Here is a 20,743-nt window from a genome sequence, read left to right on the forward strand (position 1 = left end):
AAAGGATTTGCATAAAAAGATAACAGGCACAGCTGTCTTTTTTCCAGAAAGTTTTAATAACAATTTGGAGACACACAGGGACATACACTCAGTGATAAAATTAAAGGTTTGAGAAAAATCTAGATTTGAGGTGCCTTTTTGACATGCACAGCTGATTCAAGAAATAAGTCAGGGTTAGATTTCAAGATTAGATTTCAACACTAGATTTCAACAAAGATTTTTAAATAGTGATCAATTTAAATCCTGACAAATTTCAATCTTGAAATAAATGATGAGAAGCAGCAAAAAGCTTACTTTCACTCAAAAAAAGAAAGCACATTATCATTTTAATTTTTTTTAAAGTGCTTATTTTTTGAAGGATGTTGCAGTGGATATATTGTTTTGTCTCCTGTTGCCTGTAAAACCTGTCCAAGATAATTTATGAAGATAAAATGATGCAGATATGGTCACATTATGTGTTATGAGAACGGTATACACCTTTGTCCCATGCAGCATAAAGCTGATTGATTAGGTTGCATCCAGAAAACCCGAAGCACCATTTCCTATAAGTTGTAGCTCTTGCTTCTAAAATAGCCGGTGGAAAAGTGTGAGGGGAAAGCTATCAGTTGTTCCGAGAACTGACTGGATGACGTTACTGATGGTTAATCAGCACTAAGAGCAGATGAGACTACACGGCTGCCAGGAGTGGGGTGGCGGCCATTGCATGGCAAACGATAGGACGGCAGTACTGTGCCAACAGTTAAAATACCATGCGAAACAGGAGCTGGCGAGATAGACAAACTGGCCACCAGTTAGCGAATAATACATGGTTATCTGGTTATTCATCTGCTTCCCGAACAATGCGGCTTAACTTGAATGAATGAACTAATATTCATCATAAAACAACGGGAGCGAACAATTGCAAGGTTTTGACAAGATGCTAAAGGTCTTTCTTAAAGACCCTTCTGAACTCGGCAAAAGTTGAACCTATGACCAACTTTGGCAATTAGAACTTCGGTCAACGTTCTCCTTCCTATTCACTCCCAGTGGAGTCTGAACTTATTTGCCATTTGCCAGCACAATGAGACTTTAGGGCATTGGAAGTCTCACGCTTTAGCATTTCGCCCTGTTAAGGGCTGTACTACTAGCGACTGACTTTTGAGCACTTGGGAGGTTTGACACTTCAGTTCTTTGTCCGAGCGGCATTTGTGTAAATTACTTATGTGTGTACGCTCTCTTGTCTGGAAGATGTTACATCCCTACATATCAGGATGCAGTCAAAGAAAAAGGAATTCCAATACAAGCGACGAATGCCGCGCAAATATTTTGCATATGGAGCGAACATCGCCTCGTCCTAAGTTTCTCCAAAGAAATACTCAGATATAAGTAAATTGAAATTTAGAGTCAACGACTCACACTTCAAGCCCTCGCGAAAAAAAACAAAACAAAAACAAACTCTTTTGGATAAAGAAAACAGCAGTTAGCGTTCACATAGCCAAAAGCCCATTTGTACCTGAAAGCGCAACGATATTGCAATGTCACAGGACCGTTTGTCCTCCATCATCATGACCACATTCCGGAACGCACACATTTGGACCGTACAACGGTGCCGCGCCTCTGCGTCGTCTGCGAGGTACACGTACATTGCTACCTTTTGCGGACCAGAGGTACAGGTACATTACTACCTTTTGTGTACCGGAGGTACAGGTACATTACTACCTTTTGTGTACCGGGGGTACAGGTACATTACTACCTTTAATGTATCGGAGGTACGCGTACAAGTTGTCTGTAGAGGCCGAATGCAGGAGGAACCACTACATTTTCTGCCGTCTTTCCATCCGCGTCCATGATTAGATACGAGAGAGCTTCGTCGACTGTTGCCAGAAAAAAAAAAACTCGTTGATAAGAGTAGCTTAAATCATTGACAACTATATTTATGCTTCTAGGCTACGTGTTCTTCATCGAAGCTGTTATCGTAAGTGCCAACCCCTTTTTTCCCCAACCATGTCTTTTTTCGTGTACATCCTGAGGAGGCTTTACACTGCACAAAGCTTACAGAGGGCTGTGTGGGAAATCTGCTGCAGATAAGAAGAGCTCGGAGATGAAGATACCAAAGGTCGCAACGATCTCAAATAAGCATTCTAAAAATGCGAAAAGGAGGAAATAGAACTCAGGAAAGCCATCTGACTCTACAAACCCGGCAAAATAAACATCCAAATATCCAAATGCAGCTTTTAAAAAGTGTATCACAAGCACCACCACCCTTAATTCATATTAAATTGTAACCCAAAATATTTAGAGTCATTTCATGTTCTAAAAGCAATAATATATTGTGCACACAGCCAAAACCAGTGAATACCTTATTGCATCGGTAACCCAGCACCATCACAGAAAATGTTTTCATGCACCATTCAGTAAATATAACAATTTTAAAATAAAAATAATGCTGTTCAGAGGAGCTCGCGTAGTCCTGCTGTCTCTGGGGTTTTCTGCACCTCCCTTGAAGCTACAGTGGGGTCTAGCTTTTGACTTTCAGATCATTGCAATGAGGGGTCAAACGGTAAAGGTGATCAGGGCGCTAGGAAGGTCACCCTTATACCTTTTTGTTGTTGTTGATGTTGTTCGGATTAGTATGTGCGTGGACACTCAACTCGTCGTCTGCTCTCATAGGAATGTTTTAAAGCACTGTTATGACGTGGAACCTTGGGATGAAAGCTATCTGAAATGCATTTTGCGTAACGTTCTTGCAAGTGAGATACATTCGTAAAAGACAAAGATGCTCCTTTCCGACAAGCGTGCCTTTAAAACTAGGTTCTTCCTTTTAGAACAATGAAATGTACTCGCTGAGTTTTCTCACGAAGGTAACGGCAAGTAAGGCTACAGCCACAGCAATGGATGGCGTCACAGAGTGTGACCCAGAGGTCACCTGTAAAGTGGTTAATGGGAATGGCTTGGTTCCATACTGGCAGCGTACAGTCAACGAGTCGAGGTCGTCCATGAACGCCATGGACAGCTGCTGCAACATGGCTCCTGTGGCCCAGTCTGCAATATGTAAATTGAGGGAAATGATAGCATCGCCCTGAACGGCGGATATTCATTATGGCCATGCATTCACTGTGACTATCCAGGACTGTAATGTTGTTTGGGTTGATAGATTGCCTGGTTTCACTTTACCACATCTCAAAGGAATGTGAAATATTTGGCGAGCTGACAACTCATTGAACTTACCGGCAAATGTGTGCACAATAAACCACAAATCAAATGTCTATTAAGCTTGGAGTGAAAATGATGTGAAATAAAAGGTGAGCAAAAACACTGATGTTCCGTTGTTCGACTAGCTCTCACCTATGCTAGTGTTGCTGATCTTCGTTGTAGCAGTTATGAGGTTGGTGTTCATCGGGAAGTCTAGACCTCGAGTAAGAAGCTGCGGAATGTACAGTCCCATCAAACAGTTACTGGAGCCGTATTTCGTTACACCTGGATCGCCCATGGCCTGCACACAAAGCAAACAGAGAAAGAACGTGAGAGGGATGACTGAGAATGATGGAAGGACCGAGATCCTCCGGAAAAAGGTTGGGAATAAATCATTTTACTGTCCTTCGCACTCTCCTGTAACCCCAACCCCCACTCCAAGCACGCAGGTACCATAAATCATCTGAGCACAATTCGGGTACATAACCCCATGGATGTCGACTGGGAAGAAAATGTGCCGCAACAAATGTTTCCCCATCTTTTTCTTTTAAAAAAAAATTATCAGTTGTTTTTTTTTTCTCTGCCACAGTAAGTCAGTGGGGAGGTCTCACCCGCCTCGATATAAGCTAAACTAACGACCACAAGTATAAAAATATGAAAATGGGTTACTCTGCCGAATACAGAATGTGGAACAGATATTTGTGGTCTTGTGATGGTTCAACAGGATCAACGAACGTACGGTTAGCAGTGTAGCAGATGACTTACCTTTTTTGTTGACAACGATATCAATGAAACAGGCAACCAACGAATTATCTGTACTGCTAATATGCAATAATAATTTGTGAACTGGCGGAACCCAGTGAAACGAGGCTGAAGAGTTTTATTTATTTTAATGATTACAATTGCTGAACCGAAACACAAGTAAAAACAGTCTACAGTATTCGTTGGCACAGAGACTATAGAAGAGACTGAGAGTTAACCCTGAGTACTGATGGTATCAGTACAACTCAGTCTGTGCGTACTTGTGGATGCTGTTGCACGTGCTTCGATCGCAGCTCTCGACAAACGGAGAGCTGACACGAGAATGAGGGTTAATCAGCGACCGTGCGTTCGTCCAGTCGTGTGTGTGTGGAGTGAACGAGTCTCACCTTTGTAAACATGCGGCACACAAAACATAATGAGAATACATTATGATAATACATAATGTTTTAACGTCGTGATAAAAGAAGCAGTCGGAGAAGTATAGTTAAAAAAAAAAGGAAAATAATTACAAACAACAACAACACACTCGCATGCACACAACAAATAGTTGGTATCCATGCAGTTTCCAGGCAACGGTTGATATTTTGCCGTCGCGCAGATCAATACCTGCACAAACCATGAAGCAGACGATTCAGGTGTCAAAGGGCGCGATGTGGCTAAGAGCTTGTCAACAACAGAGTGAGGGCATTCCAAGTTCAGATCTCGTCTCGGCATACTGCATGCTCTGCATATGTGCGCTTATTTACAAAGACCTGCTGCCTAGCCACACATCGCTGTTTGTGTTTCTTTGTTTTGTTTTCTTGCTTTCTGGTATGTTTTTTGTTTGTTTTTTTGTTTTGTTTTTTGTTGTTTTTTTTGTTTTGTTTTGTTTTTTTTTTTGGGGGGTGGGTGGGTGGGTTGAGATTTGCATAAACAATGTGTTTTTTTATGCGTGCAAATAATAGCGAATAACCGATTGACTTCACGCTGAAATTTGCCTCATATCCTCCGAGAAGCTGTACTTCATCGGTAGACATGTCCGCAAGTAAAGGAAATTACATGGGAAGTGTGTACACATCTCTACTGTAGGCTTCGCACGTTCTTCAAAACGCACCTGCCGAGAAGATTCAAGATCTTAATCAGCCAATCGCCAGAGCTAAATTTCTTACCATCGTTTGCTGGAGTTTGTCTTAAAAAAAAAAAAAAAGAAGAAAAGGAGTGCGGTTTGCTTCTTCCCTCACCTGATTTCTTTTGTCCTCTCCCTCTGCGGGTGTTTTGGGTGGGGTGGGGGCATGTTTATGACAAGCTCTCTCTCTCTCGTTGAGTGTGTGAGCGAGAGAGAGAAAGAGGAAAGAGAAAGTTTTTGATGTAAATGTTTCTTCCAGCTTGCAGTAGTGTTCCTGCCTGCGAAATTTCTTTGTTGCCTTCCTCTTGATGATAGAGCATGTGGAACAGCTAGCACCAGGTATTTCTTGACACATCACCTTGAGCACTCCAACTGAGGCATGTGACACAAAGTCTCACTCTTTTCTTTCCTTTCTTTCTTTCCCTCATTTCTTCTTTCTTTCTTTTTCTTCTTCTTACGTTACTCCTAACAATCTTTCCCATAATGCTAGTCCTTTTTCACAACCTTCCTTTTGCAATATCATGTTACTACGCTCTTGCTCTTGTTTGGTTCCTCTTTGTGTTTTCTGTATTTGATTTTATTCTTCGTTTAGTACTGTTGTTTATTCTTTTATAGCTCATATGTTATTTGTTTGTTTTCCTGTCCCTCGTATGCTGTCCAAGTTTCGTTCTTGTTCTTAAGCGCTAAGAGTATGCTCCTTCGGAGTGTGACTATGCGCTTTACACAATTTTGCATTTATTATTGTTTCGCGTTTCGTCTCCTCATGTTTGTTTTGGTGATGGCAAGTACAAAATTATCTTTGAAAACACCTTGTATTCTTTGCCTGACTCATTTGGGGCTTCAATGTGTTTTACATGCCAGGTATAACTGGTTTTATTATCACTCAGGTATAACACACTACTTGTGAGTCTGGCTAGGGGTGATATAAACAAGTATACAGTGGAACCTCGGTTAACGAACATAATCCGTTCTGGAAAGTTGTTCGTTATCCGAAATGTTCGTTATCCGAAACAGTTTTTCCCATAAGAAATAAAGGAAATAGGTTTAATTGGCTCCCAGCCCTGTTGACTCGCTATGTACAACTCTGACGTCTGTGCGAGTGGCCTTGACCGGTACATGCTGATGTTTGTGGGTGTGTATCTTGAGAATGGAACGGATGGATTACTTTGAATTCGGCAAGTCTTATCTTGAACGTATCATTATCTGGTATCATTAGACATTATGCCATCATTAGTTTTTTACTGGCATGTAAATATTTCCAAAGTTAACGTACAAACAAATAACTGAAGGATTTACAGAAGATCTTCGTAAGGAATTTTTCTAAATCTTAAAAATTAAAGTCTTTTTACGGGTTAGACCTTCCGACTCCGGTAGCCTCTGTGTTTATTTTCTGTCTGAGTATTTTTACTGTTAATGTTATTTGCGTCGCCATGATATACTTTAATGTGAAATCTGTATGAAAGACCCGTACAGTCATTCAAACATTAAACAGCTCTCCGGCTATGAAATATTTCTCAACGTGCAAGAGACATAAACTGAACCTGCAATGCCAACAACTATACTGAAATCATTAAATTCCACACACTCCTCTATATTAACATCATTAAATGCCACAGAGTTTTCTATGCAGCAAGAAAGCTTTGTGACTCCTTTTAAAACGAAAATAAAATCCCTCAAGTAGAATTTGACAGAAGGTAAACTGCTCCATAACGACAGGTGTTACTGGTCTCGGCCATCTCACACACAAAGAAACCCTCCATGCTTATCATCACTTGGAAGGCAACAGGCGGTCAAAATGTGTTGCTGGGTGCACGGAACGTATCCTCCTCCTCATCATCATCATGTAGAGGAGGTCACTTCTCCATTGTTCCTTCTCCCGAAAATTCAAGGGTCCCATAAAGTTTACTGAGATAGACTTCGTAAGCAGGGTTCTATCTGTATTACTTTCTTATTTTTCTTGCTGTTGGCTGTCCAAACTCTTGCTCAAAATCCAGCTATCCCAGATATATGCATATACAAAATAGTACATGAACTTCATACAGTAGTACAGCAGTATATACCGTAAAACACAAGGTGTATACACATGCATAGAAGTATGTGTACTACATATACACAGCAGTACACTAGTGTGTGTATATATAATAGTCTATTAGTATCCATACATAATAATTAATAAATATATTGTAGTACATTAGTACACACATGGTAATTAATCCATATACAGTAGTACATTAGGGCATATACATGGTAGTGCTGAGTTGTAGTACTTACAGATGGAATATGTGTTGCATGTGTATAGTCATAGTTGTCGTACATACATGAATGCAGTGTATGTGGCACGTGCACACAATGGTTTATGTAGTGCGTGTGTGTGTGTGTGTGTGTGTGTGTGTGTGTGTGTGTGTGTGTGTGTGTGTGTGTGTGTGTGTGTGTGTGAGAACAGTTATAATACAACATAAATGGAGTTAAATAAACATAAAAACATTAACGAAAGCATTTAAACATAAGAACACTTGTCGTTTTGACGGCGTGGGTGGATGGAGGTGTGGGGAGGAAGGGATGGAATTACTGCTTTGATTCCCCTTCCATGAGCACGTGACATTGTAAAAACGGGGGGTAACTTCCTTTTTCTGTCGCTTTGAGGTTGAAGGAAAAAACTTGTCCACTGTCTGTTGCTTCTGCCTTTTTTGTAACACTCTTGGGTAATACGACATCACATTATCATTGAACATGTTTAGGCTCCTATTGCCTATTGCACTGTTAGGGAAAGACTTTTCTACAGACTTTTCTTTGGAGCCATGATTGAGGATTATCTTATTAAAATAAAGCACAAAAATCACTAAATAAGAAGGATGCGCATAGATAAGGAACGACTGATCGTAACTGTGTAACGAGCGCGAATGATGACATGCTGGTCGGTCACGTGTGGTTCACGTGGCTGTTCGTTATCCGAAATTTTGTTCGCTATCCAAGACAAACTTTTAACGAAATTTTTGTTCGTTAACCGAAATATTCGCTATCCGAGGCGTTCGCTAACCGAGGTTCCACTGTACTCACCTTTGTGCAGTGTTTCCAGGCGTTTTCCCTGAGAAGGGAAATGTTGAGCTTTTTGTTGCTGTCGATGGCATGAAGTGCCTCGGATGAATATACAAAGGCACTGATGGCATAGAAAGGCACTTGGTCCACGTCAGGCTGGTACCTGTTGCCGATGGCGCAAGGGGCGGGGGAGCACAAGGCATCCCGTGCCGGCTTCAGTATCTTGATCAGCATCCCTTCGCATTTCTCGGGATCACTGGTGCCGGTCACTTCTATATAGCTCGCACTGCTGCCTGCATATTTGCCCTTGTCGCCTGCAAGAGATATGTGCTGGTACAAAATCCAGTTTCAAAGTTACTCCCTTCATCGCAACCCACATAACTTTTACTTGGATGAAACTGAGATCGGTCATAGTTAACTTGAATGTCTAAACGCCAAAGCTTCGACACTTACTCTCGGTTTAGAGAAATAATGACCGCCAGTCCAGAGCTTCCAAATCTTAAACATTGGGGTTAGTAGATTGCGAAATCCAAGTGTTGTGTAAGTATGTATGTCTGTGTTTACATGCCCATCACCAGCTTGTTAAGGATTTCCGCTGGGAGCAGACACATGCACACCTGTGCATAAGAACTAACGAATGTAGCTTCTATTTTTTCCCCTCAGAAACAGAACTATTTCGATGGCTTTCAATTTATCTGTTAGATAGTCTGGTAAATCAGGAAATTGACTTTAGCTGGATCTTCTTGCTTAGTTAAAAATGAAGCTTCTTAATTTGATAGCTATCCCTTGTCGCTAACGCCGAAAGGATCTACGACCGGAAGATAATGTCTTCACTGGTACTGCCAGCGCCAGTCTGACAAATGTAGTCTGGCTTTGCAGCATATCATCCCCCAGAACTGCCACATGTAATACCATCTGCGCTCTAACATCAGCAACAGCGGCTACCTCTGAGCATGCACGGGCTCTCCAGACGTTTCACTTGTCCCGTCGTGTTACTCTCCTCCATCAGCACTTCGTACACGCGGTCTCTGATGTAGTTGGCGCCGTAGTCAAGATAGGACTGTGCGTAGAGGTCAAAGCGTTCGCGTCCGACGTAGACCTGGAATTCCTCCTGGTAGAGGGGCGCAGAGGGCAGGAAAGCCACTTGCATGGACCCCCCGCCCATTTCCATCATGCCAACGGAATCCTTGGACGTCCTTTCTCGTCGTATGAGGTAGAGGTTGGATATTGGACATTTAAGAAAGAAAGGAAAATCGTTTTAACACGGTCCTTGCAATATACTTCTTACACAGAAAAAAATATGTAGAGGCTAAAATATATCTATATATAGGCAAAATTATGTGTTGCATTTATTTCGTAAGGAAAGTAAACAATCTAAGAAGCAAGCACAAACAAATACCATCTCTCTCTCTCCCATACACTCATGCACTGAATAGCTGCAAATGCTTTTTGTTCTCAAAACTTAGAGAAGAATCTAGAAATAAAAACTGTTCTTTGAATAATATACTGCAGAAAAATATTTTATTTGGCAGAGTAATCTATTTTATTCTCAAGGGTTCAATGGATCACTGTGAAACGTGCATCCGCTTACGTATACAAACATTTAGAACTATTAGTGAGATGGATTATACTCCTCCACGCACGATAGGCTGTCTCGGAGGGAAACATCACTTCTGATGCGAGTTCCTAGTCTGTGAGGCTTGGCTGAGCGAAGAATGTTATCTTATTTCATATCCTTGAGAACCGGGTATAGACACGTGACATGATTGTTCAAACAACTCAGAACCTTAACCCTAAGCTTCTCACATGTTTGAGGAGAAGAAGCCCAGGAGGTAGTTGAGGGACAGCCAGGCGTAGACGGCCTCCTCCTCTCCCGACAGAATGCTGACGTGTTCGGGAAGGAATTTGAACGGGTTGATGCTGCTGTCGGCCAGCACCCCTCGAATCGCAGACAACAGCTGGTTCGCATCCTCCTCGTTCAGTTTCCGGAGCCCTTCATAACAAATGCGGGTATTACAAAACATGCACACGAGCAAAGTAATTTTCGCCTTGTGGTCTAGAAGCAAGTTCAGTTAATTACGATAATATTCTGCAGTTTTAAAACCGACGTGAAGTTTTGTCTTCAGAGAGATCATTGTAAGCACTGGAAATACTGGAAAGACGGTAAGATAAACACAAATTAGAAACATAGGAACATAAATGCATTTCCTTTCGGTGCACTAGAAAGAGAAAACAATGTCTGCATCTCGCTTTCAACTATTTTGTTTTTCAAGAGAAATTCTACAAATAACCGGGTTTACAGTTATAATGGAAAATGGCACTGGTATGATTTTTTTTTTTTTTTTTTTTTTTACGAAATTACGAGTTTATATGACACAATCGCACGATTATCTAATATAAATCAAATGCTGTATATATAAGACCACTCACCAGCTGTAGCCATGAGATACACTGGAGATGAAGCTTGCTGAGACACAGGGACATATTGGGCGGCTATTTGTAGGGTCCCGTTGAGGTAGTTCGGCAGTTCGTCCAACTTCGATATGAAATCACTTAGACCTGGTGGCACTGTTTTGGTGACTAGAAGCTGGACGGATGGAATGAGAGTGGGTAGCTTCCCTTTTGTGTAAGTGAAGATCTTCACCTTGGTACTGGAGCTCCCGGCGTCCAGCATCACGCCGTAGAAGGGAGTGTCTCCTGGAGTCGTTGTCTGGGAGTTGTCCGCTGCGCTGTCACCCAGATGCGCCGCTTTGACCACCATCATCAGCGAGCAGACGACAAGCATCCCTGTCCAAGCTGCTTGGTGAGTCATCATGGAGTTCTGATGGCGCCGTCTTCTGAATCTGAAAAACACATTGCGTCATGTGAAAGATAATGAACCATTTTCACACAAAAGAGCTTCTGTTTTCGAAGAAACAAGAGTGTATTGCCGTGGAAGTTGCCGTGATGTAGATCTTAGGCGCTGGCAAAACCTTCACATTATATTCACTTATAAACCCTCATGCTGGAACTGAAGCCTCGTGTGCGAAAGAACAATCAGTCTGGTATTCATTTTCCCGAAACAACCCTTGACTTGGCATTAATTTTCTGTACTTTCTTTCCCCATACTTTCTCCTCTTCTCTTTTTTTTTCCCCCAATCTCAAATAAAAAACTGTTTGAGGTTATGACCACTGGATTACATGAAGAGAAACGAAAACAAAAAATCCATTTCACCTATAATTTCATGGCATGCAAGTGTATGCCACAAACCTGGCTATATAAACTGCACTCATTCGGAACATGTGCATTCTTTCAACAACAAAACATCATACACCATACATTGCCAACAAAAATAAAACGCTTACCCTCACAGGGATGAATAAAAAAATTATAAACACTATAGGCTTCAAATTTCAAAAATTGTCTTCAATCAAACAGTCCAAGGAACACTTACATTAAAGCAACAGTTAGACACCATTCTTTTACCCCTCTCCACTTCCTACTTTGGTCTACGTTCACGGAAATATCATGAGAATAAGAGTCTAATCCCTGACCTTAGAATCCTTCCGTCAAAGTGATAATTGTAGTGAGGAACAAGAGGTCAGGGCTGGGCCTGAACCTTCTATGAATCTACAAAAGTTAATTCTACTTACAGAAGGGCACGAGTACTAGAACACGGGTTCCATCTTCCCTTTCTGAACAAGTGAGTGGAGTGTGAAGTAGAGTTCATGACAGTCTGTCAACTAACTCTTCTGAATCCCAGCCTCCTCATAATCGCTGCCTGTCTGTACTTATTTTTTTGTTTGTCTAACACATTTATCAGCTGCTCTTTCTCTCTCTCCTCCGGCCACCTACATCATTGATATCAATGCACAAAAATGTCACAGATAATCTGAGTTAAATTCCCCAAAATGGCACAAATCAGGCTTAATCGCATGAAATCTTCCTGCTCGAGTTTCATGTCGTCGTCTGCCATGACGAGACCTCGTGGGAAATTCAACATGGCGAGCGGACGAATTGCTGAGCTTCACACAGTTTTGAGTGTCAGGGATGCGGCTCGATTATTCTGTGTGGCAAGTGAAAAGCTGTTAGTCTCTAGGGATTCATCCTGTGGCAGACCATTAGGATGATTGATGCAGAGCGACACAGAAACAACTTTGGAGAGTCAAAAAGTCAATTCTTTTTCCCCTTTCTTTTAAGTCCTGTTGCGGAAACAAAACATTGGATGACGAACAGCTCGTTGCAGCAGCATTGCTGTGGTCGCGGTCAAGGAAGAGACACAGAAGGAAGATAGGGTGGAGGGTTGGGGTGTCAACTTTGTGTCTGCTTTGCTGCATTTCCCTACAATCTACGGAAAAGAAAACTAATTCTGGCCTTAGCAAGTGTTAGTCAACACGATTCACAGGGTAGCAATCATTAATCAAAAGACTCCTGCCTCCCCCTGTGGAGTTATCCAAACCTTCATCGGGTGCATTAGCAAAGGGGTGGAAAAAGGCGGGTGAAGTGAGCAGGATGCTAGCGATGTTTATCTTGCGACCGACAGTCAAAACTCCTCGATCTTATATCCTTTTCTCTCTTTCTCCAGCCTTGATGTCAAGCATACGAGGTGCCAGTTCTGCTTCCTTCCAGTTTTAACACTTTAATACAGTGAGCCGTGAGTGCTCTTGCTTGTGCCACGCCCTCCAAACATTAACTCTTTTCCAGACGGGACTTGGAATTTAAGCAAAACCGGATGCTTCACATTCTTCTAGAAAAAGTGTGTTTTTTGACGCATTGTTTGCAGTTCCTTAGTGTCCACGAACGCCTATCGATGTGTGTATGTGTGAGTGAGAGAGAGAGAAAGGGAAGACAATATAGCGTGGTGTTAGTACAGACTTATTGCTTGGTTTTAGGTAAGGTTTGGGTCATAGTTTTAGCTTTAATTTAAGTCGTGATTTGAGCCTAGTGGTTCCGCCGTCGCGTGTCAGTACACCTGACCTCAGAAGGTCGCAAAGGACTTTGCATGGTGGAAGTGCACACTGCCCACTCAACTGCCAATAAACCAAGGAACTTAAAAGGCAGAGGAAGGAAAGGATCGATCCCCACCTTCCAAAAGTCGTTCCAACTTATTGAACTTAACGAAGCCAGCTTAACACTTCACATCTCTTATGAGCACTGTGTCTGTGGACCTTTATTACGATACATATCAACAATTTTTTTTCTTTTTAAATTAATGATTTTTCTTGTGCTTTATGATTCTTTGAAGATTATGTTGGTAGTCACAGTTTCACTAGAGATTCTACATTAGTCTCTTCTCTCTTTCTATGCCTTTCATCCTTCTACTCGCCAGATTTTTACAGTTATCTGGATGTTTCTATGCCTTTTATTTTTCTATTGTACAGACTTTTACAGTTTTCTAGCTGTTTCTATGCCTTTCCTCCTTCTACTTGCCAGATATTTACAATCTCTGAATGCCACAAACCACAAATAATCTTCACAGTTTGGTGCCCTCTAACTTTTCGTCTGGGCTGTGCACTGCTGGCGGGGGTGGAGAGGGGGTGTGTTTTGCTTGTTGGAGACGGCTGTGTGTGGGCCATGTGCATCCTCCTCAAGATGCGGATCTTAGATTCTAAAGGCAGCCTGAACCAAAAACCAAAATTAAACTTAAAGATCAGACCTAGCACTGCTAGAAAAAGCGCTTTAAGCTTACGCTTTATGTGTGTATACTTATTTATAAATTATTTTCAGTTAGAATTATATTAATATTTTTGTTTTGACGTGCTCATACTAGGGTGGCCCTTAATTCTAATCTCCGTCGTGCCATCCTAGAACCTGACCGTGTGGAAAGGGATGCTAGACCTGTATTCAAAACCTCTTTTCAAAACGATGCACTATTAGAGTTAGTATCCTCATTAATTAAACCTATTGACGCCAAAAGAAGTTGGCACATGTAAAACCTTGCTGGGAAGGGTCAACTTTTGTTTGCAAGCCACAGTACATTAGAATTTTCTTTTCTCAAAAGGAAAATCATAGGGAAACCCTATCTGAGCCTGATTGGTCAGCCTGCTCACGTGACTCGTCGTCTCGCATTTCCGGCTGGCAGACTCACGACATTTTGAGCGTTCACCAACACACATTACCGTGAGCTCGCCCCGGCGCCTTGAAGATTAAACACGACATTCGTACCGTTGGTATAGTATTATCAGATCAGTCATCTATCTGATGGCAGCCACTGACCGTTTATCAGCACACAGCCGGAGCGCGAAAACAGAACTTGTGGCTCGTACAAAACCGACGTTATGTGAAAAGGTGCTGACGAAGGAGTTCGTGAGTTGGGGCTGTTACTGAACCTTTCCAACCCTTTTGACTTCGTCCATGTTTTTTTCTTTGATACCGACTGAACGAAAACAATCTCAGACGTTTCATCACTTGCCGTCTCTTTGCGCAGGTTGTTCTTTAGTAACTGATGCTTCCTATCTTATTTGTGCAAATCCAAAGCCCTTGGTTAACACATGCATACAGGAGACAAAAATCACGATTAAATCTTTATGACACAGTGTATGTGTGTGTGAAAGCAAGAGAGAGAGAGCAGAAAACTCAAGCAAAAGCAAAAAAGCCCTCTTTCGTGAAGGATGTCGAGAAACTACGCAATATTTCTTTTGCAAGTTTAAAAAAAAAACTTTCAGTATACTTTATTTAACCGAATTACAATTTAACTATGACAGAGACAGCTAGTAAACAGGAATTAGGTAGATGCAATTTTCTTTTTGTTTTCAACCGCGATAAAGCAAGGTTTTAAACAAACTAGAATATTTCTCGTGACCTTTCCTTTTTACATGGAAAACCCAGACAAAAAGCCAATCTGCCGAGTGTTTTAGGAGAGTAAGCAACTGTTGACAACAAAACGTTAAGTGCCTACTAGAAATTGTTAACCGTGTCCACTACCTGACACAAATTGACTAAATTGTAGACACCAATTCTGACCGTCTTGGGAAGTGAACTTTACAAAATTTCGACATGAGTTGCTTATCAGTACCTTCAGAAAGATTTATATTTTGTGACCGTTCGATTCGAATTTCCTCTACAAGTCCATCTGTGTGGATTCTATTATATTTCTTCAGAACCGTGAAAGTTGAGAAGCACATAAAGCCAGATGACAGCTGTGGGTGAATTGCAGACTATGAAACCCAGTGCATGCACAGCTGACGAACACAGGGCAAAGGTTGACAAACGAAACGTGCACCAGGCCCCAGGGCTGAGGACATCGGGTGAGTTTATCGGAGCCAGACACACAAACGTCTTGTTTTCCAAAAAAAAAAACCGTCCTTACCTTTCGATTGACAGAGGTGGCATCATCGTTGGTTCGTCCTCTTGTTACACACTTGCGTTTGATCTCACTTCACCCGATGTTATCCTGTCGTATAATGAAACGGGATGTTATCGGGTTCTTGTCGCCAGTGGAACTCGGTCTGTGTAGGCGGGCAGTGCTCGTATGCATGTGAGATGATTTCGGTGAGGTACCAGCCCGTTGGTATCTGGAATTGAGCGGTGAGGGCGATAAGCAACTCTGGGCATTTCGCTCTTATTTGGACCGTGGCGTATTCATTCAGATTCACAGGAAGTGACAAACCTCCTGTCAGTCATGATGTCTGACTCAAAAACAGTGTCAGCCCTTGATGAGGATTGTTCTTTGTACTAGATGAAGGGTCAGGGATCGGTTAAAAATAAGCTTTGCGGACAAATGTGGGGCATTGGGCGGATAGCATTGTTCACATATGTTGCGAGTAAGGGAATTCAACTCTTACAACTGCTGAAAAGTTCTGCCCGACATCAAACAAATTAACGACCAAGAATACAGCACGAACAAGTACTTTGAGCCTATTCGTTATATGAACATCCCATATCCAGTCTGGAACAGGAATAAACCACGCACAGCTGAATACGCGCGACTGTGTAGCGAACTGGGTTGGGAAGATTGGGAAGAGAGAACAATTAAATGAATTAATTGAGTCACTCGACAGTTGTCTGCACATGTGCATTAATTTGCCTGCTTGTGTTTGTGCGCGCACACGACTGGATTGAGCAGTGACAGACACCGGGACCCTGCAGAAAAGATTTGTAAAGAATCAGGTTTGGCTAATGAGACATTGATCAAAATTGTGTCTGATATAGAAATCTGTTTTTCTGAAATCAAATCGTCCAAGTGTTTATAAATGCACCGGAAACAAAAGTTCTTTACTTCCCTAAACAAAGAAAGTGGAAACTAAAACCAAAGCCAGCATGACAGGTCTGTTTGTTTTCACAAAATCTGTTTCCTATATAAGCTGTTTTCCAGACTAGACCATTTGCTCTGAGCTTGAGGCGCACTTGCGTGACCGATCGTGAATTTATGCAACCCTTCTCTCACTTCCTCCCACCCACAACCTCCCCCCCCCCCCCCATCTTCTGTTGGTGGTTCTTCCCCACACACACACACATATACAAACGCATGCATGCACGCATCTCGAGCTTGTCTCATTAATTTAATATGAAAGTGGTCCCGCCCTAGTCATACACAAACAAGATTCCTCATCTGCTTGAGCTCCGGTCTTTCACGCCTTGCCATCCTCGGCACACATGCACTCCTCACTTGCTTAGACTGAAAAAGGAGAGTGTGGGGGAGAGAATCGGGATTAAGAGAGACAGAACGGATGACAAAGTTATCTCTTGTTTTGCTAGTTTGTTTTCTTTGAAAAACCTTGTATCTTTAACACATTTCAGTACCCTGTATAAGCCCTCCAGATTTCCCCATCATAGCGAAGAGTTTTACCACGAGTATTCTTCTGATGAAGTACTTTAAGTCTTTTTAAACCCGCGCTCTGCTACTGAGCATCCACAGGTGCTGTGCCCTCACAAACATCCTGTAGTGATTTCCTGTCTCAGTTCATACTGCCCCCTGTGTGATGTAAAGCTCACTGAACTCGGCTCAGTGTGGAGAAATGCACGATATAATTCCCTTTATTATTATATAGCTGAACCTTGCTAACCTATTTCAGTTTTTTTTAAAGCGTAATTCGTTAGTTTAGAGTAGTCCTACCTGCTGAAATAACTTGTTTTTCCGAGGGAGAGCTCTGGGGAAGTTGGTTCCCATTTTCGCAGCTTTTCAATGGGGTCTGCTGACAAGGAAACCCCCCACTCTCAGCAACTGCAGTTGCAATGATGCCATCACTCATTAGAGTGCTGCAGTGCTGCCTGGCCAAATACTCTGTGCTTCATGAAGAGATGAAAGATTTTCGATGAGCGTTAATGACAACGTTTGTAAACTCATCACAAGGCGCGGATTATGTTCCTCTGATATTGCTTATTTACATGTTTTTTCAGGTTTATTTATGGTGTCGTGAGAGTCGTTTCGGCCTCATTCGACGGGATTATCACATAGCCGTACGTAAGCGTAAGCAGCGTAGAGGGAGAAAGGCTCTCATTTTGATTTCAATTTCGTAACAAATCAAATTTAACAAGCTTTTTCTTTCTGGTCCGTTCACCTCCTTCCACTTCTGCTCTTTAACCCCTCGCTGTTTACCCCGGTAAATGCAAGAAGAATGCAAAGTAGTCCCTTCCCCACCCCACCCAAAAAATATAAAATAAGCTGAATAAGACGGTTTACGTCAGTAAAATGTTAAAGCAGTCATAAGGTAAAACAATAATGTAGCATCTGGAAAAAATCATATAACGCGATAGGGTTAGAAAAACAACAACATCCCTTTTGAAGCCGCATTTCATCACAGGTAAACAAACAGCACGATACTACACATGACATAGGTGGGCAGCATGTGAAAAACAGAAGGCTAACAGAGGTACCGAGCGCCGAACAACTCAGTGTGAGCGCGCGGTAACAAAGCTTCGTGTCGTCAACAAATGCAGTAAAACGCAACCTGCACAACATCCCAAACATCAAGAGGTGGGCGCGCTGGCGTACACACTGTCCACGTCACAACAATGCACACAAGAACTATCTCCACCCTCTAGCTAACGGATAGCCTTTCCCGCTCCCCAGAAACTTATTGGCTTCATGTCAGGCGCATGTCTTAAAAATTATTAATGCACGTTTAAATTCAGGATGAAATTTTGTTTCCACGTACAGAAAATAGAATAGAATAAAATCTCAAAAAATCAAGCCTCCATATTCTCATGTCAACGCTCCTGACCCTTAACGTGACAGAATGAGACTTACGTGCCTGGAGACAACCGTTATCACACCCTCGCTCGCTGGCACAAACATGCCGTGCCCAGTTCCTCCCTTTTCCTACTTTTAAGTATAAGTAGTCGTATTTACCACAAGGGTGGGGAAGAAGTCCGCCTCTGCCAGCTGCTCCGCTGTTGCGTTGACTGCTGGTGAGCGAGAATTGGGGCCAGGCTGCGATGCTGCACCACAAAATTATCAGCGTTGGAGGGGAGGGTAGCAATTTTTTTTTTTTTTTTGCTTCTACTTCTGCTGCTGCTGATGATGGACTACGTTCACGCGCGGTTTCCCCCATCCCTGCAAATCGGGGAGGGGCCGAGACGCATGTGCACGTCGGCTAAGTGTTCACAGCTTGCTTGGTCATCTGAGTGAAGTGTTGACTGATCGCATGCACCTATGGTGTCGCAAGGCAAGCTATGACAGACAAGCAGATGAAATAGCAGATCTTCCCTTTGCCCCCGTGAATGAATTGTTCACGACAGGAGGTTTGTGCGATCCGGTGGCGCAACGGTTAGAATTGTTCACGACAGGCGGTTTGTGAGGTCTGGTGGAGTAACGGTTAGCGCCTGCTACCAATAAAGGTGAGGACTGGCTGACCTGGGTTCAGATCTCGTCTCGGGCACACTGTTCTTTCTCTGTATGTGGATCCTCCCTTCCTGCCTCCACTACTATTTATATTATTTTCCTTGGTGACATCATCATCCATTTAAAAGGGGTAGATAAGCTATTCACAGTTTCAACCATATAAGACGGACGCACTGGCGTACGCGCTGTTATCGCTTGGAAAGCTCTACGCTGTCCTCTTGTTCCTTGACCCTAACCGATATTGGTTTGTCTATTAACTTATCTTTAATATAGGAAGAAGTACACCGTTGCTGTGAAAGCTGATTATTATGCGATTCCAGATTGTCCATCTTTAGTTAAGGTCCTAGGGTCAATAAACTGAAGGCGGTTTACCGTATCTAGGACACAGTGGAAGCAACCCACTCCACCTTACATGCGTGTTGCGTAGGCAGTCAAAGGCGTTGAGGTAGGGCGTGGAGTAGTCCTCGATTTGGCGACCTTCTGCTCTGAGCTCGAGGGCACTTAACCACCAGGAAAGGCAGGAACAGCTGAAAACAAGATGCTTAAGCCCGCTGAGTAAAAACTGGTCTGTTTGCCTGTTTGCGTGCTGATGTTTCGAAAAGCAGCAATCACTCCGTGCAATGTTCCGAGACTAAAAGTCATGTTCACGTTTTGATAAGCTGGTCAAAAGAGCAAATGATCTTATGAATGGTAATTTTATGCCAGTTAAACAAAACAAGCAGCTTAAATTGGACTAGAGAACTAAACAAAGGCTCTTATAGGCTTAACAGAAGAAACGATCGAAAGAATTGTTACCTGGAGGCGGAACTTGATGAACAAGAACAAAGACCGCTCAGCAGTAAAGTGAGAATTTTCAATGTGACTTATAATGGCGGTGGAAGATGCACATTATAAGTAAAACAACTAGAATTACTCCAGCTTGCACTCACGGCGAGAAACTGAGGACAAAGATCCCACCAAAAACTACGACCTCAGGGGCCATAGGAGAGCTCAAGGACAAGCGTCTTGGTTACAAAGTTCTAAAACTGTGTCCGGACCTTGCAGATGTTGTTTAACCCCTGTATGCGTGACAACAAAGCGATGTTTAAGGTAAAAGAAACATAGTGTCCACGTGGTCTCACTTTAAAACTTTGGACACAAGAAGCCTTTCCTGGAATTCCCCACTACTCTCGCTTCGTAGCTACGGCCCCATATTGTCAGACTCCCACACTGGTCAGATGGCCTTACTGACCAAGAGGATTATTCAGACAACAAATTATGAGAATTTGGTCGCTGAGGCAGAAGATGGGGGGAAGATCTGACTCACTGGCAACCAACAGTAAAAATTGGAGGACCTTTTTTTTTTAACACGATGAAGCTCGGATTGGCGCTGAGGAGCTTGTGCTAGATGCACTTGTTGTGGGAATGCCGCTGGATTTCGATTATTTATGGTGCACGTGACAATCGGATCAATCTGCAGCTACGGTGACGGACACGGTAGAAGTCGGATGAAAACAGACGAGAGGGAGGTTAGTGTGGGACTGATGTTTGGCCGCTCTCTGAACATCGTGGGAAAGAGGTCTCCACTAGTGCTGCTAAGGAGCTGTATAAAAATGTTTGCCTTTTTTCTTATAGACGATAATTATATCGTGTATAATGTATAATAATATTGTATATAGTGTATAATAATATTGCTGCACTCTTAAGGACTAGTCTGAGCGTAGATCATAGCCGCAGTGACATGCCGCTTACTAACTCTATATCAATACGTTACAGCCAATATGGCGGCTTTTACAACCCATACATTCTAATCAAGCATAGCGCGTATATGCACACAAAACAATTACAATCAAACCACAGTCAACACTAGCACACATTGGCCAATACCCACTGTTTGCACGGGAGGCAAAATAAAAAATTAAATAAA

At 42.5% G+C, this 20,743-nt stretch overlaps 1 protein-coding gene across 6 annotated transcripts; it reads right to left on the reverse strand.

The window, feature by feature from the left end:
- Positions 1-35: 35 nt before the first annotated feature.
- On the reverse strand, positions 36-18,905 carry LOC112570211 (ectonucleoside triphosphate diphosphohydrolase 5-like). Of its 6 annotated transcripts, XM_025248540.1 has the most exons (8): positions 18,346-18,905; positions 15,364-15,568; positions 10,505-10,917; positions 9,881-10,067; positions 9,020-9,270; positions 8,096-8,388; positions 3,325-3,472; positions 36-3,021 (listed from the first exon to the last, which is right to left on the reverse strand). In XM_025248540.1, the coding sequence occupies exons 2-8, from the start codon at positions 15,387-15,389 to the stop codon at positions 2,801-2,803; spliced, it is 1,539 nt and encodes a 512-aa protein (XP_025104325.1). In that variant the 5' UTR covers positions 15,390-15,568; positions 18,346-18,905; the 3' UTR covers positions 36-2,800. The 6 variants fall into 6 exon arrangements, with proteins under 6 accessions (XP_025104325.1, XP_025104326.1, XP_025104327.1 ...); XM_025248541.1 differs by lacking the exon at positions 15,364-15,568 and having other exon boundaries at positions 18,346-18,904; XM_025248542.1 differs by lacking the exon at positions 15,364-15,568 and having other exon boundaries at positions 18,244-18,904.
- Positions 18,906-20,743: the final 1,838 nt, after the last annotated feature.

Source organism: Pomacea canaliculata, linkage group LG8, assembly GCF_003073045.1.
Source record: "Pomacea canaliculata isolate SZHN2017 linkage group LG8, ASM307304v1, whole genome shotgun sequence".
Classification (NCBI taxonomy): domain Eukaryota; kingdom Metazoa; phylum Mollusca; class Gastropoda; order Architaenioglossa; family Ampullariidae; genus Pomacea; species Pomacea canaliculata.